This window comes from Thyridium curvatum, assembly GCF_004353045.1.
Source record: "Thyridium curvatum strain D216 chromosome Unknown NODE_153_length_29654_cov_90.466725, whole genome shotgun sequence".
NCBI classification, from domain to species: Eukaryota; Fungi; Ascomycota; class Sordariomycetes; order Thyridiales; family Thyridiaceae; genus Thyridium; species Thyridium curvatum.
The window spans coordinates 1-16,943 of NW_022156908.1; the positions used below are offsets into that span (position 1 = coordinate 1).

At 56.7% G+C, this 16,943-nt stretch overlaps 3 protein-coding genes across 3 annotated transcripts; all 3 read right to left on the reverse strand.

The window, feature by feature from the left end:
• Positions 1 to 5,276, reverse strand: E0L32_012309 (uncharacterized protein; the record flags this gene model as incomplete). The annotated part of the gene is made up of 7 exons (XM_031135136.1): positions 1 to 473; positions 530 to 2,454; positions 2,843 to 3,004; positions 4,056 to 4,095; positions 4,162 to 4,701; positions 4,764 to 5,021; positions 5,094 to 5,276. Coding segments are annotated over 7 exons (3,581 nt in total), but the record flags the coding sequence as incomplete, so codon positions are not given.
• Positions 5,277 to 8,782: 3,506 nt separating this feature from the next.
• On the reverse strand, positions 8,783 to 10,605 carry E0L32_012310 (uncharacterized protein; the record flags this gene model as incomplete). The annotated part of the gene is made up of 5 exons (XM_031135137.1): positions 8,783 to 8,847; positions 8,928 to 9,244; positions 9,318 to 9,656; positions 9,716 to 10,420; positions 10,484 to 10,605. The coding sequence occupies 5 exons, from the start codon at positions 10,603 to 10,605 to the stop codon at positions 8,783 to 8,785; spliced, it is 1,548 nt and encodes a 515-aa protein (XP_030998744.1).
• A 3,207-nt stretch (positions 10,606 to 13,812) lies between these two features.
• E0L32_012311 (uncharacterized protein) lies at positions 13,813 to 16,451 on the reverse strand (the record flags this gene model as incomplete). Its single annotated transcript, XM_031135138.1, has 3 exons — positions 13,813 to 15,636; positions 15,692 to 16,009; positions 16,071 to 16,451. The coding sequence occupies 3 exons, from the start codon at positions 16,449 to 16,451 to the stop codon at positions 13,813 to 13,815; spliced, it is 2,523 nt and encodes an 840-aa protein (XP_030998745.1).
• Positions 16,452 to 16,943: the final 492 nt, after the last annotated feature.

Here is a 16,943-nt window from a genome sequence, read left to right on the forward strand (position 1 = left end):
GCCTGCGCCCCGCCGGCCGCGGCAGCGCCCACGAAGCCGGCGCCGCCGAGCGCTCCCGCGGCGACGCCGCCCGCGCCGCCTCCCGCCATGAGCGGCGTGAGCAGCGGGCTGTTCTGGACGAGCTTGTCGCGGCCCGAGGCGCCGTCCCGGTGGATGGCGAAGAGCTCCATGAGGTGCGACTGGTCCGCCTTGCGGACGCCCTTGAGCTCGAGGACCTTCTTGAAGTTGGTGTCCGAGCGGTCCCCGACGTGGATGAGGTAGGCCTGGACCAGGCCCTCGGGCGGGGACGGCCGGACCTGGAGCGTCTTGAGGAGCGGGTCGATCCGGCCCATGGCCTGGTTCACCCGCTTGACGAAGCCGGCAGGCGGGGCTGGCGCCTTTGCGTTGGGGTCGGGTGACGAGGACGAGGGCGGGTTTTGATGGGAGAGGAGCTTCTCAAAGTCCTTGGTGAGGACGTACTTGTCCAGAAGCATCTATTGCGCGCATTAGCTTCCGGTCGGATACAGAGACAGTCAGAAACGCTACGTACCTGTTCAGCAGCAACCTCTGACACGGGCCGGCAGAGGACAACAGTCTCAATGTAGGCCGTCGCAATCTGCTCGACGAGGTTGTCGCAAAAGGCCCTGGCGTACTGGTGCTTGACCACCAGGGGGAGGATCTCTGCCACTTTCTCGTTGATGTGCTTAAGAAGCTCGCCGACGTAAGAGCTATGGTCGCTGACGCTCTCCATCTTGCTCCAATTGGTGTTCTTCATCTCGCGCCAGGCTCCCTCACAGTCGATCTTGACCTTGTTCACGAGCGAGAGCACCGCCGACATGGCGACGCGCATAAAGTTGTCCGACTGCGATGACAGATCGACTTTTGAGGCGAGCTCCGGATCGATCCGCTTCTTGATGTTCTCTTCCAGCTGCTCAGTGTTTATGTGCCAGAAGTCTGCCGTGTTCAACACGATGATAGTATCCTGTATCGAAGGCCCATGATGGCCACCCTTCTTGAGGAAGCCGTCCAGAACCTGGTTCGCGTACTCGTCAAGGTACCTGGCCAACGTCTTGGCGAGATCCAAGAGGCGATCACCGGTCGAGAGCTTGGCGCACTGGGATAGCGTGGTCTTGTAGAAGTGGAATAGCTCAATGGCGGAGGGAATGACTGCTTGGGGAGAAAACTCCTCGTCCTCGGCGATCAAAGATTGGTTCCGGTACTTCGGTATCAGAGCCGCCAGCTGCCTGTCTTGAGCGTCAACCCAGAGGCTGAGGTAGGGCTCAAAGGCGACCGATATCGAACCGTGGAAGCTCTGCGTTCTTTCGTCGGCCGAGCTCAACGTGTCGATACTGGCTCTGGGAAGCTCGCTTGCGAACCGTTTCTCCAGGCCGTGCTCAAAGTCCATAGTCTCCTGTAAGCAGCTCAACAGCAGGTTGACGTCGAGTTTCGCGCCATCCGTCCTGCGCATGCTCCTCTCCAAGATCCCCTTGAAGTCTTCCCTGGTGCCGTCGCAAAACGCCATGGCCAGCATCTCGTTGACCCGCCAGTGAGCGGGAAAGATGGCCGCATGCTCCTCCTCATGCGTCTTGAGCATCCTCTTGAACCACGCGTACCTCCTGCCTATGTTGTCCAAGCTTCCGGCCTCGTCATTGCCGCGAAACACTTGACGGTACTCCCGCAGCTCCGTGTTGACGTACCAGGTCACCAGCCTCGAGCGGGCCGTATCACCGAGGGCGTCCATGACGAGACATGCCTCGACCAGCACGGGCCGCCGCAGGCCGACCTCGCCCTTGGCAAAGGCCATCTCAAAGTCCTCGCAGACCTGCTCGAGGAGCTCGCGCTGCAGCTCGGACACGCCGCGGCTCAGGACGGCGATCTGCTCGATGGACCGGTAGCTGTTGAAGTGGCGCATGAGCTGCAGGACGGCCTGCAGGAGGCCCGCGCACTCGCGGTACTGGCGGGTGCGCGCCAGCCCCTGCAGCTGCTCGTAGGCCGTCGTCAGCATCTGCAGGCGCTTGAGGGCCGTCATGGACAGCGTGAGGTTGCGCTTGGTGCCGTCGAGGCGCTTGATGTCGGCCGTCATGGTGGTGATGTCGCGCTCCGTCTGCAGGGCGCGGGAGCGCACGCTCTCGATGCGGCGGAAGAGCGAGGCGAGCTCGGCCTGCGCCGACTGCATGCGCTCGAGCGACGAGTCGGGCCCGTACGCCTGCGCGGTCTCGAGGGCGGTGATGGAGGCGGAGAGGCCGTCATTGTGGGTGCGGAGGGTGTCGGAGACGCGCGCAATGGCCTGCACGGAAGACGGCTGGGCGAAGAGGGCATTGAGATGGTTGATCGGATCGTAGTCGGCTGTTTCCAGCACCGTTGTTAGCTTTAAACGACTCCCACATTTGTGAACTGATGGAACGGAATGTGACTTGCCTGCATCCAGAGCCGCCGAACCAACGACTGCTGTGCCGTCCATGCTGCGTACGGAGTCTGTGCCCAATGCACAGTCAAGCAGCGGGCAAGCACCGGATCAGAATCCAGGCGAAGAGCCAATGTTACTCTTTTGCGGAAGGCCGTTGTCGGGGTCGACCCAGCCGAGGTGTGGTTCAGGAGATTGGTCTCGGGGCGCCACAGTGGTTCAAGCTAAGAAGGAGGCGCATGAAGGGACGTTCCGTGGGGGGCGATCAATCACGTGTGTGTCAACGTCGTCGTCGGCATGGTCCGTGGCTCTGTCGACAGGTCGCTTCCAGGATAGGAAAGTAAGTACTTAGGTAGTCGTGGTACATAAGTAGGCAAGGTATGTAGTTACTGGTAGAGAGAGCTATGCAAGCTGCAGGACGTCGTCTCTGTCACAGGGAGCAGGCCAAAGCTAACGTACAGTGGCTCGAGTGGTAACAGCCACGTTGACGCGGCAAGCCCAGTTGGCCAGTGTCCCAGACGGCACCAGCCGAGCCAATAGGGTCCGTCGAGGCGCCTAAGGTCTGGGGGGCTGTAGCAGCTACAGGGGTGCGGCTCCAGAGCTGGTAGGCGACTCGGAAGCCTGGACCGGTCCCGTGAATCACATTTCCCCGAATGTTGGATGTACAATCAATGCGACATCGAATTGATTCATGGATCATTGATGCATTTGACGATCTTGGCTACCAGTTCCTCGGCACCCATGGTTAGTCCCGATCGCTCGTCTTCCAAGCAGATTTCGGAGCTGGCACATCACATCGGACGAAACCTTTCCTTGGGGGATAATAACACACCCAGTGCTGCCCAGCCTCGGCTCGGCTGTCCTTCCCGCTCGTGTTTCCTCAATCGTATCAACTGTGGCCGCCTCTCTGGCTGCTCCATTTGATGAGGTACCGAGGGAGACTACATCCGGAACCGATTCCATCCTAAATGCTTTCCAATGATTAATTCGATCACACGACTTTTCGGTTTCTATACACAACGTGCAGGCGGCTGGGAATGACCTTGCAGATGGACCACCTGATGTAATGCCGTCCGGCAGTGGTCAACCCGCGAGACATGCCTTGCTCGCGTTCTGACATCAACCGCCCCAAATGAGCGGGCATTTTCATACGCCATGTCAGAAAGGAGGCTCGCTAATCAGTCTTAGCACCCATTGTATGCCTCAGATGTCATCGGGGGCTCAAACTCCACCCCCACAGCATATCAAATTAACGTCAGACATATTTCTGTAAAGTCCATGTCACGCCAGTTGGGCGTATCCGCTTCCTGGGTGTCCGAGTCACCTATGTGACTCTCCTACTGTACTTTAGGCAGGTGCCGAAACAAGACACGGTCAGTACTGGCCCAGACCGTCACAATTCTTGCGCTGCCGTCCGTGGCCCGTGTTCTTTTTTCTCGCACTTTGTGCAATACGAAAAAAAAAAGCGGATGTCGTCCATGTTTCAGGCAGGCCTTGATCGACTTCGTCGATGTCACCGCTTCTTTGTTCGTACCTTCAAATAACGTATGGTTGGTTGACTACCGGCCAATAATGGCCAACGCCAACAAGGATCAAGGATGAAGCAGTTTGCACTCTAGCTCTCACGAGCTGTGCAATGCTCGAAATCCAGCAGCGATCAAGCTGCGCTTACTGTCTTTGGCGTCTGCTGGCGCCGTCCAGTAGAAGATGCCCTTTGGAGAGGTTAAGGTCAATTTCACTGACATCAATGACGAAAGGGGTTGTCGACCAAGACTTACACCTAGGCCCTTTTGTCGACAGAAACCTGCCTTGACCTTGACTGTGTCCGGATTGTCGTAGCTCACGAAGCCGCCATCTCCACCGACACACTGGGCCGCAACGACCCGTTTGTCGACCTGCTCCTTGGCACCCCGGCGAGGAAGCTCTCGATACTCAAACGCTCCGTCCTCACCGCCTGAGCCTTTGAACTTGTGACCAGGACCAGACGTGTTCAGGAAGCTCCGCCCGTACAGGGAGATGCCTAGTAATATCTTCTTTGCCGGGAAGCCGTGCGAAATCAGGTATTGGACCCCAGACGACCCCGACGTCTCGTCCTTGGCAGTGGAATACAGCTGAGCCTGGTGCCCACACTTGTGCGTCCACGGGCCGAAGAAGTCGTAGGCCATGAGGTTGACAAAGTCCAGGTAGTCGGCGGCGCGCTTCAGGTCGACGTTCTGCAGAACCGCCTTCCCGGCCGGCAAAGCAGCGGTGAGCAAGTAGCGGTCCTCGGTCAGGTGGATGCGGACTGCAGCCAATAGCGCCAAGAAATCAGCGCCCTGCTGCGGGTCGCAGGGATATTCCCAATTGACTGGGTGACGTGCGTCAGTGTACAGAAGAAAACGGCGCGAGTTGCATGGGGAGCCGCACTATCAACACCATCAAGGCCCGACGCCTCAACCAGGCCAAGGGCCGATCGAGCAAAGTTGTCCCTCATAACGGGGCTTGCCGCCACGATTGGGAACGACTCTGCTGTGGCACCTCCGCCAACAGACAGGACAACCTGCAGGTGCGGGTGTTTCTGCTTGAGGTGCATCAAGGAGCCGAGGCCGCCTTGTACACCATCGCAAGGCACTCCAGCGTCTGCCCACTCGTCGCTGAGCTTTAGAGTCGTTAGCGAAAAATGAAAGTCAAGTCTAAGCCGTATCATCGGCTTGGGCAGGCCGAGACTCACAAAGATGGCCCCGTCTGCTGCGATGTTTGCAAAGGCGTAATAGACGAGACTGATGCAGCCATAGTTCAGCTGGCCGGGCGTGTCTCCCTTGTATATCATATAGTTTGGAAAGTACACAGCATTGGTGTACATGACATTGGAGACGCTTTTCATGCGCGACTTGCGCGACGAGGAAGAGCTCATCTTGAGCCTCTCTGGGCGGCCGAAGTTCAACACGAGAGGTTGGAGGTGAAGGAGGGCAGGCGAGGAGCGAGAAGCGAGAGCCGATAATCATGAAACCATGTCATGAGGAGAACAGGAGAGGAGTTCTATGAGGTTAGCCGTCTGAATGTATATAATCATGTTGGACCGTGATGTGTTGTCCGGTCGGGCAGCAAAGAGGGAAAAAAAAAAAAAAGAGTTGCTGAGACTGGCTGATGACCGGATCGGGACGGCAACTGGCTTTAAGGGAACACCCATGGAGACGGTGGAGGAAGGCGCGATGGAAGAGGGCACGAAACACGGTGAGCTGGAGAGCGGTGGAGACCGAAAAAGGTATCAAATTAACGGACAGATCCAGGATGCGAGGGAAGCCTTGTCGACGACCGGATGCATGACATAATTCATACCTACCGTAGAACTCGCGCGCGCGGGAGCGGGCCCGCCACAGGGTCATGACAAGTTACGGGACAGAGCCGAGCAAGGAGCGGGTGAATTGCAGGTTATCAGCACGCCAGAGAGGCAGGAAAGGGGGCCCGGAGGAGAGACGAGATCGAGACGATGCGCTGGCAATTTGATTAGGTGCAGGCCGGAAGGCAAGACGAGAGGAGGCACGTAGGCACGGTAGGCCACGGCTGCCCGGTGTAAGTGGGGTGCCAGGACTGGGTAATGACCCTTGCGGCAGTTGGACTTGGCGATCAAGGTTGCCATCAGCAAGGGGGGACGACAGGGCCTTATTCTCGAGGTGGCTCGCAGGGTGCTTGCTTGGGTTCCTTTTGACACATCCCATTTCTCTCCCTTGTCGTTACTCGATGGCTTCATCCAATGCTCTCCCCGAGTGACGTTCCACGGTTGGGTCTCCCGGCACGGAAGATGCGAGCTGGCAGAAGGAGGTACACTGGCCCTGGGAGCGGATTCTGCCTAATCATAGTCCCGAACGCGGAGGGCTCGTCATGTTCGAGGACTAGAGTTGATAACTAGGTACCGCGTGTAGTGTATTACAGCCCGGACGGCCAGGGTCGTTTAGCGGATGAAGACTTTGTCGAGTTGCTCGCCTGCTTCTCATAGGTTGCCATGGCGCTGCGCGGTTGAATGGCTGCCGCTACCGAGGAGAGTGGTCAAAGCGAGAGACGACACAGAACACAAGTAGAATCGGTCCGGAGAGATGCGGGCGATAAGGCAGATCCTTCCTTGGTACACTGCACTGCACATGGAGGCTGGCAGGCAAGTCACCCACTATGAATGTAGACACTCGGAAACGAGGTGCCTTGGCTCCAGTTCTGGTCAACATAAACGGACCGGGGTGCCGGGGAAGCGCAAAGTACTTCCGAAGTCAAAGAAGTGCAGTTAGACAACTGTATCCCATGCGAAATTACTTGCTCAAAAAGCGAGGACAAGTGTCCGGGACGCAGCGGATCGCGTCCGTGGTGTGACGTTGAGCTGTCTTTTTCGGTACCCCTTTGGTCTCAGCCCTGGCAGCTCGTGCATACGAGATGCAATCTACGAAAGTGCGAGTCTGAGCGAATCGAGTCCCAGGCCGCTTGTAAACGTTCCGTGTGCGGCCCAAGATCAGATGAGACAGGGCGCGCCAAAGACTGGCCGAGACGAGCACACACGATGCAGGCCCGGCCGGACACTGCCTGTACAAGTATGGAGGGAACAACCTTGTTGGGCTGCGGCAAGGTGTTGTCGACGAGTACCAAAGTAGTGCTGTATGAGGTTATGGCCGTGTATGTACAAGTATGTACGTACATGCTTCGAGGCCGAGTTCGTTTCTCCATCTCCCCTTGAGACTGGCTCCTGGAATCCTCGTGGTTGAAAGCTACTCCACCTTGTCAGGCCGCTATTTACGTCAGACTCTGCATCCCGCATCTCTTCTGGAAGAGGGACCGCACTATGGGTCTGTGAACGCATGCATGCTAGGTACTGACCTGACCTGACATGATGTGAAGTTGGGAAGCAAGGGAGGGCAGGGATGCTGGGACATGCGAATACTGATTGCAAAAGGAGCCTCTCCAACTCGAAGATTTTCGCTCGTCACAACAAATAGACAATTGAGACGGACAAGGAGCAAGTGCCCACGCAGAAATGGGAAAAAAGAAAATGACTCGAAGAGAGCCAACTCTAGGCCGCTATTTCTCTTCAACAGTTGTTTCACTTAGCCATCCCTGCCCTGGTCACTGTCCGCTCCTGGGTGGGGCCAGGCATACTGACGTTCGAGAAGATTACTGCTCTGGGAAGACTCGTCCGTTGTGGCCGGCCTGGCTCCCGAATCCTCCAACAGGGACTTCCGCATTCTTTGCCTCGATCCGAGACCAACAAACAGCACGTGTGCTGCCGACATGTCTGGCAGCCGTCAAAACTAGCCCGAGCAAAACAAACTTCCCTGGTACTCTGCCGAACGTGGCGCTCTTCATCTCCATTCCGACAAAAGCTCCGGACCTAGGGAGATTGCTGGACTGGGCGTCGGATGCTCCCGGTCGGAAGCGTTTGGCGTTACCCCATCACTTGCCTAGTTCGGGTTGGCCAGAAAGCAACTTGTGGTCGCTAGTCCAGAGAGTTCTTCTTCTTTACGAGCAGAGTTGGCAGCTGCGACAGCCATCTGGCAGGCGGCAGTTGCAATAGAATTAATTACATAAGCGATAAGGCGATAGGGGAATTTAGCGATCTCGCTAAGGAAGAAAAAAAAAATATCATGGCGCGGTGAATCTCAAAACAACCTTCCTCTTTTCTTCACTTCGAGATTCCTCCGGGCCGAATACCTTTTCCAGCTCTTCTTCCAATACTACTCGGGGACACGGCCTCGACCAGCATTGACCTCTCTAGTCACATCAAATCATGCACTCGGCCTTGTTTTCTGCAGGCAATGGGCTTTTTGGATCGGGCCTGTATTGGACGCGCCAACTGCCACCAATCTACACAGATTAGCAGACGGCAAGTCGAAGTCCTCGGATGATACCATCCGGAAGACATTGAATGGCGTTGTCTGTTGGTGCTCGAGGTAGGTACCAGCTGGCTGGGCCAAGCTGTTCTCTGTTTGCTCCCACCCCAGTTGGGCGTAGCTGTCGTTTCTTTTTTCGCTCGCAAGGCGAGTGAGTGTCTCTCGCAGCACCACCGCCCCCTGCCAGATATCACGTCTTCGGGCGTGAAATCGGCATTCGCAGTCACGTTTTCCAACGACGCGAATGTTTTCGCTCCTGGCAGAGATTGATCAAACCCGTTGCTGGGCGCCCGCCTTCGAGAGATCGTTTTGCATCTCTACGAGATTTTGGGAATCAGTTGAGGTTACATATTACACACAAGTTATTGAAAGGGAAAAGCTCTGCCATCTAGGCATTCTCGGATATAAAGAGAAAAGATAAGTAAAGAAAATGGAAAAATTGAAACCGAAACGCGCCTGTCAAGTGATTCGCCTCTTGCGCCCAAAGCACAATCTACCCATCCAGGGGTGATATTCATAAAGTCATACCTGATGCTTTTTTCCCTTGCCCTTACGGCATCCGTGATTGAGTTGCCCGTTCGTGTAACGCCTGGTCAAGTTGTCGGAGATAAGTATCTATTGTTTCGATGTCAGCTGTGTGTGCCTCTCAAAAGATCCTTCATCCCCAGGGCCAGATTCCGAGATGATCAACTTACCTGCAACTGACCACCTCCTTCTAAAGATCTCTAAACTTCTTCTAAAGCTCTGCACCTTTACCATCCACTGCACTCCGGTGCCATTGAGGACCACTCCTCCGTGCACGATCAGTAATCGCGCAGCATAGTATATGCAGAGGGCACCCCCTGGAGTGAGCGGTTCCGGTGCCTGTAGAGCATCGTTGGCGTTCATGGTCTGCGAGATGTGGTAGACAGAGTCGACAATCGAAGCAACGGTTTCTAGCGATCGGGCGTACGGACCATCCTTTGACAGGGCAGCGGCTTGGAGATATGGCTCGTGGAGCATCATGGTGGAGCTGTGTGTGTTCTTGTCAGTTTCCAACTCCGCCCATTCCGTTCATGTATGCATAGGGATAGGGACCCGCTCACATGAAGGCAAGAGTCACAGATAGGAACCTGTGCCCAGTGTCCCAGGGGCCAGACATGATGTTGAGCACGTGTGCCGTGATGGCGTCTGAGAGCTCGTGATGCCTCCTTGCGGGGGAGCCCGCCTGGAGCCTGCCTCGCAGGACCTGTTGGGCATACCCTGCCGACTTGGCCAGGGGGCATTCCTCATAGAGAATCTCGCCGAGAAATTGGTCTGTGTGGAGGCTGAGCTCCGATCTTGGGTAAAGGAGGTTGTTGAAGACACTCGGATCTGGAATGGGGAAATCAACTTCCACCGTGCTCAACGGATACTTAATGCTCGGATAAGCAATCGCGTTTTGGCTGTCAGGAGAAAGAGTTAGCAAGTCGTCCAGACGAGAAGGCATCCAGCTACTGCTGACCAGTCGAAAGCCACCATGGTCCACCAGATGAGACAGCAGTCCTTCAGTTCTTGGGGATGCTCCCTCTGCCGGTCCTCGCTCCAGAAGCCGGGCCTGTTCCAGCCAAATGCCCGCGTCATCTGGACGCAGCTGCCCAGCGTGACAAACGCCTGCTGCGTCATCGAGTGTGAGTTCTCGTACAGCGCGATCAGGAGCCTAGACTGCAGCAGGGAAATCGAGAGCGTAACTTGGGCCTCGACAAGCGCCAGGGCTGATTTCACCGACAGATAGAGTCCGTCGCGCATGGTCCCGCTGGGACTGTCCCGCGGCAGCTTGTTGACAAGGAACATGCACAGCACCACGAGGCACACGTCGGCGGACGGGTTGGCCCAGAGTTCCCGCAGCCGGACCTCGAAGGCCGGCCGGTCGAGGACGAGATACCACGTGTTCACGTTTACAAAGTAACTGGTCACCACCTGCTCAATGTTCGCCCGGTTGCCAATGGTCTCGACCATGGTACGAAAGATGAAAGTGTGTATCTCGTCCCCGGCTGCTAGGGGTGCGAAGGACTGGGGGTTGAAGGAGGTCAGAGGCGTCCCTAGTTCATAGCCCGACTCAGATGGGTATGGTGAGCGTCGCTGTATCGACTGGATGGTGAGTGACTCGAAATCGAGAGAGCGCTCTTCGGAAGAGCCGTCGCCTTCATGTACACATAGTTCGTTGGAGCTGGATATGCAAGACAGGTCAGCGTAGCGCAAACGCAATTTTTTAAGGGGAATGGTCCCTTACTATGCGCATCTGCCACACGTCGGGAGAGCTTTGTCGCAACGCTTCTTCTTCCGCCGACAGTTCAGACAGACTCGAAAGGACTTGGCAGCCGGTGTCGGTGAGGGAGGATCGGAAGAGGACATGTTGATCTTGTGGGAGGACAGCAGCAGGAGAGGCACACGATGGGTTGTCGACGGGTTTCGCTCTACCTATTCGCAATGGGCAACTTGCTTGCATCACCCTGGATGCGGTCTTGACCAGCAAGCGTGTCATGACTGAGGGTCAAGGGGGCTTTTGGGGAGAATATATATTCAGGAGACAACTCAGAACAAGGTTGTGGTCAAAGCGGGAGGGAGCTTGGAGATAGTCGATGCAAGCTCATAACAGCAAACTCCACACCTGCCACGATGAGGTAGATGCCTCGGCCAGGGGGGGGAAGGGTTGAGGCAGTGGTTTGTGTGTGGTTGTGGATACGTCAAAGTAAGTTGAGTGAGCCCCCCTCAAGATATGTGGCCCAGGTATCAACAACGGAAATCCTTCCAAGCGAGCTCGCTCGGTTCAGATGCAGATGCAGGATGGGACGGCCATGCAGGCAGAACGTCAGATGCAGGGAGGAGCAAGGTGAGAGCCAGCGCGAGAGCTAGAGGGGAGTAAGCGCCTGCTCTAACTTTAGGGCAGCAACAACAGCAGCTTCATTCTGGCTTGACCCTTCTTCCCCTGCCATTGACGTCGATGGGGTCCGACCGTTTGGTAGGAGGGGGTGTCACTCAACGTTGCCATACAGGCATAAGCCCCGGATACTAGCGGGTAGCCGGTGCTGGCAGCCCGGACCTTGCATCCTGCCATAGGGCTGGGCTTGCGGGTTCGCGGTATTCTCACCAATCAGACGGGGGTGCAGTATGGGGTTGAAAGGCAGGATGCGGACATGCCCTTCGACTCTTGAGCCGGATCAAGGCCCCCCGGACCCCATCACTAGCTGCACGCGATAGCATCTGGCACGGTTCGACCGGTTCTGCTCTTACAAGAGACGTAGAAGCCCCCCGGAGGGCAGAATATCCGGGATGCTGCGCAGAGTTGCTGTCACGAGTGAGACGGGTGGCTGTGCTGATCTCTGCCGGCTCCTGGTTGGTGCAAATGGCGTGTACTTGAGCCGATAGCCTCTTAGATCACGGCACTCGGCCGGGGTTGATTAATCCATCACGGACACCCCGAAACATGATCATAATCCTCACACACGAACTATCTTTCCCAAAGGCACTCCTCTTTTTGATGACTTGGGTCATGATCCATTATCTCCATCCGGAAGAGCAGTGTCGAACTGGCGATGTTCCATCCACCGCGCGGCATGTGAAGCGCGCGGATGTAAGGCTAGGACCTCGGCTCAGAGATCACGCACTCGTTGTCGATAGCCTACCTACCTGTCAGGTTTTAAGCGCGTGCAATGCGGTTGCTATCGCTGGCAGTGTCCAAACTACCACAGCCGCTGACCAGCCTCTGCGTGGAGCGATATGACAAAGAACGGATGACTGAACTAGACTTCATAGGGGAGAGTTTCTAGAACAACATGATGCTCTCGAGTCACAAGGTTTGCGACGATGGGTTTTGACGTGCCATCACTACTACTAGTCGACACTCTGTTTCCCACCTGCGTTCCACTTCAACCGGGAGACAACAGCAACAACAACATGGGAAGTCAGAGAGCCGATAGTACAGGTCAAGTCGTGAGACTTACTTCTCATCAATATCATCACCATCATCATCACCAGAGACACGACAGTCTGCCTCATCGTCATCCTCTCCAACATCATCACCACCGGAACCATCATCAACCGAGTTACCACAGGCTCCCGGGTGTTTGTAAATCCGTAGGCCACAGAATTAAAATCTTAACCACACCGCCACTGCCACTACACTGCTCTCGCTTCTTCCTCTAGTATTATCAAAAAGTATCCATCATACGGCGTTCCGACGGCCTTTCCGACGCATTGCTGTCTTGATCCGACACCACAGGTACTTACATGACTTAAGCGCTTCCCTTTTTTTTTTTCCCTTTCTCACGTCAGCATATGCTGGTTAGGCCAAGCAAGTATCATGAGGGGTGGAGTCGCCCAAAACGGTGTAAGCACCATCCTCGAATGCAAGCTGAACGGAACCAAATCCTCGCGCCAAGGACCCAAGCAAAGAAGAACTGTACGAGGCCCCCAGGGCGAGCCCGGTCATTGGCCAATTTGCATCATTTTATTTTCATTCCTGGTTTCTGTCTCCCACAGGAACGGACCCAGGGGATGTTCTTACGTCCGTAAGTGCTGGGGAACGAAATGCACGGATGCCCACCGTCATCTTACTAGGCAGTTAGTTAGGAGGTTAGGTGACTACCCCTGCAAAGATAAAAAAACGATCTGCAGATATATCTTCATGATGTCTATTGCTCCATAGTGCAGGGCAGGGCAGACTGTTTGGGGGCCACGGAGCCCTCCCGCTGTCGTCACAGAGGCCAGGCACAACCACATGGTGCCCATGGCGCAGCCCTACGGAGTGCGTTGATGGGACCGACCCCGAAGGAGCGCAGAGGAGCAGGGGAGGGATACGGATCCTTGTTTCTCCATTGTCACGTTTATTTCGTCTCGAAGCACTTACCGTACCAACGTACGTGACTAGTGGCTCTTGGGAGGGGATGCTGGGTCGTTGGGGGCCAAAGCCTTTCTTAATCAGGGTCCCTTGTTTATCAAGAGGTGGACAGGAGTGGAGGTCTGCTCATCCTGGCGTTCTCCGACATGGCCAGGGAGGACTCCTTCCGCACCTGGGAAGAGGTCCGCGGGTCCCTTTCTCCGGAGTGCCTCGTGGGGCTGATAGCCACGAGCCGAATTTCTGAGTCCTCCGTCCCGTTCCCCTCGTGGCTGGCTCGATCGGGGAAGACCGGCCGATCGCTCGACGACCGGAAGAACGATCGAGGGCGAGGAGGTTGAGTGGTGGGTGTCTCAAATGATGGATGTCAAGGCATACTTCAGTCGCCCTAACATGGATGTCTCTCATCATGATACCTTCTGTAGTCTTGGCGTCCCGTCCTCTGGTTTAGGCCTCCGTTCATTCCAGCTGGTCCCTTGGAACGACCTCGGGTAAAGCATTCTGCTGTCACAGGGCCGAGAGAAAGAAAGGGCGACCACTGTTGGACGACTAAATCATATTGTATTTTCTTGATGGCTTGCGGGCTTTTAAACATTGAAAGATTAGCATCTGAAAGATCATTCTTCTCGTCAAATTGGTGTTTGTTAATATTCCCATCTCCTCGCGTTCCAACAAGCAGTCTGTAATTCCCGATATAGCAATCGCACTTGCAGCGCCAGCGCGCCTCAGATCTCCAGGCGCTCGATATCGACGCCCTCGCCGCCGTCCATGGCGGGCGTCGGCGGCGGCAGGTTGCCCACCTTGGTGCACAGCCAGCAGCTCGCGTACATGTTGACCCGGTCGATGCACCGGCCCGGCTCGCGGTCGCCGGCCTGCCGGGCGGAGAAGCCGAGCGACTCGAACTCCTTGATGTACCAGGGCACGCGGGCGCTGGAGCGCAGGAGCACGCGGCCGCCCATGCGCAGCGCGCGGTTGAGCTTGCCGATCTGCTGCGCGGCCATGCGGCTGCCCGGGTCGAACCAGTCCATGCTGTCCATGACGACGGCGGCCGTGAGCGACCCGGGCTGCAGGCGCGCGATGACCTCGTCGATCTCGTCGGTGTGGATGCGCAGGCCGTCCAGCGCGCCGGGGCGCGAGAGCTTGGCGTGAGCCCGGGGGGACAGGTAGTCCGGGTGGCACTGGCGGGAGAACTTGCCGGCGAGGCAGACGTAGTAGTAAGGGTTGTCGGCGGCGACGTGCGTCTCCTCGACCACGGGGTCCAGCGTGTTGACCATGTAGTGCCAGATGGCGTGGGAGCGCGTGTTCTTGGCCGTCGGGTTGGGCCCGCAGACCGCCTCCGACTTGGCGTGGTCGGCCTCGATCATGGCGAGCTGGTGCTTGGGCACGCCGAGGGCGGCCCAGAGGAAGCTCTCCTGGCTGACGACGAAGCCCGAGACGATGCGGGACAGGAGGGCGGGGCGGATCTTGGTGCGCCAGATTTCACGCTGCTCGTTGAGAGTCTTGGCCGTCAGGATCTCGTTCACGGCCTGGCGGCAGCCAAAGATGCGGGCAATCCACGCAAAGACACGAATGGCGTGCTTGGAGCCGCCGGTATCGTAGAGACCACCGCCGCTCGTCTTGGTGAAGATGTGGACATTGCTGAGCCAGTACTGGAACGCGCGGCTGGAGAGATGGGGAGAGAGCTTGTTGATGAGAAGGAATAGGAAGTCGGGGTGCTTGCCGTCTCCAAAGATCTTCCAAAAGTCCTCGTAGTCAAGAGCGGTGTATGCGGCGACCTTGAGCTCAAGGAGGTGGTTCTGAGTGGGGTTCAGGTCGACAGCGTGAATCCTCGCAGGGCTCTGCATGGCGTAGGAGAGGATGTTGTCTCCGGCGCTAGTGATGGCCAGAACGACATCGTTGGAGCTCAGCTTCAGAAGCCGCTCGTCAACACGAGTATCCTCCCAGGTGAACGCGTAGATGTACTCGTCCTTGAATTGCGTGTGCTTCTGGAGTTGATCGTCATAGTAGATGCGCCAGTGGTGGTTCTGGTAGAAAAATGCCGGGAGAGGCAGATTGGATGAGAGGTTCGCCACCGCAGTCTGGAAGGCCTTGGAGCGGATCTCCGGAGCCGTTCGCTGGACGGCGCGGGACAGAGTGGTGGCAGGACTGGCGGTGGGACCGAGGTAGGGCGACTCGGTGGCGATCGCATCGATGCGCTCAACAACCTCGTGGGGAAGACTGGATGGCGAGAATGGCTTCTTGTGGCAGCCGAGCCAGATGTAGTAGGGAATCCGCCCCAGAGTGTAGTTGCGGGAGTTGATTCCAAGGATGGTACCGAAGCGATACTCAAGGAAGTCCCTCCGAGCAGCCTCCAAGTTGACCCTGTCAAGTTCAAACCATCCGCGCCAGAACACGCGGCTCAGAAAGCCAACGTGACGACCGACCAAGCCTCCGGTGTGATTTCGAAACTTGAAGTCGGCCTTGGACTGGACGTAAAAATCGATCACTCCGATGATACCGTGAGGGGCCAGGAGCGCGGTCAGCGAGTCAACGGCCGAATAGAAGTCGGGCTGGTGAAGTGATTAGCTGAATGTTGCACACATGGCCTTGAACAAGGCGGCTCACAATCATAGACAAGCTATAGGACATAGTGATGAGATCAGCGCCACCATATTGAGGACGCGCCTCAGCGAAATAGCCGAGAGACTGGAGCGCAGTAGGAGTACGGGGCGTCTGAGGATCCGTTTCGTAATCCTCGAGCCGGAACTTCCTTGCGTCTTCGCAGACGACCGTGACATTGTCCCAGCCCAGACGAGCGAAGCGCTTTCGCGCAACCTCACAGAGGGATGGGGAGAAGTCGACCAGGTAGACAGCGCTGAAGAAGTTGGGAACGTCGACAAATTCTTTCATTGCCTCAATGTTCCAACCGGTGCCGCCACCAACCTAGAGATATGAGTTTCAGCGCCGGGAAGGGATAATAGCGTTGTCTTGGGGAAAAACGTACGTCGACCCAGACGCGTCGATGGGGCCTGCCCTTCTTCACAGCATCCTTGTCCGCGAGCTGGGCAGCAACGAGCGCCAGCATGTCCTCGCGACCCTTGAGGAGCGTCTTCCTGGTGACATCGTACACATCGGCCTGGGAGCCATAGAAGCTCTCGAGAGCATCTTGCTGGTTCCCTTTAGTGTCGCCTTGGTGCGGCTTGATGAAGCAGGAGTAGCAGAAGAGCAGAAGCGACTTGACCAGGTTGGGAGACCCGTCAGTCTTCTTTGCAAGCTTGGAAAGCCTGGAGAGGCCGATGACAGCGCATAGTGCTGTGGCCAGTCCGGCGAAGAGGAGTTTGTTGTTCAGGCCCAGAGGCAGTATGTTACCACCAAGAGAATCCATGGTACTCTCGCATTGCTATGCGCACGAGAGCAGCGTGTTGAACGAAGATGAGGGGTACGTGGCTAATATGGAAAGGCCAGGAGGTCGAATGGGTCCAGGAGAGAGAAAAAGAGAAAGGAGAGTGCTCGGGCGACGTGAAGCACATATACCTACGCCCCTCCATCTTGCCAGATCTGCGCCGCCGGTTGCCCCTTGAGCCCACTTGGGCGGTCACTCGATCAGCAGCGCATCTGCGTATCCGGCTCTCTGGTGAGGCGCGTGAGGGATGAAGGAGGACGCAAAACCTCGCGCTTCATTGGCTCGTTGCGATGCGTAACCTCTTGTCCTTGGAGGGGCAGTGTCGTGCTTGGAGGGGAAACAAGCAAGCACAAGGACCCTGAGATGATGCCGCTCCACCATCGAAGCCTCGACCCCACCGACACCGGCTCTTGTTGAGAGGTGCTAGACGCCAGACAGCTTGTTATGCGCTGGCCAATGGTTCGGCCCACATGC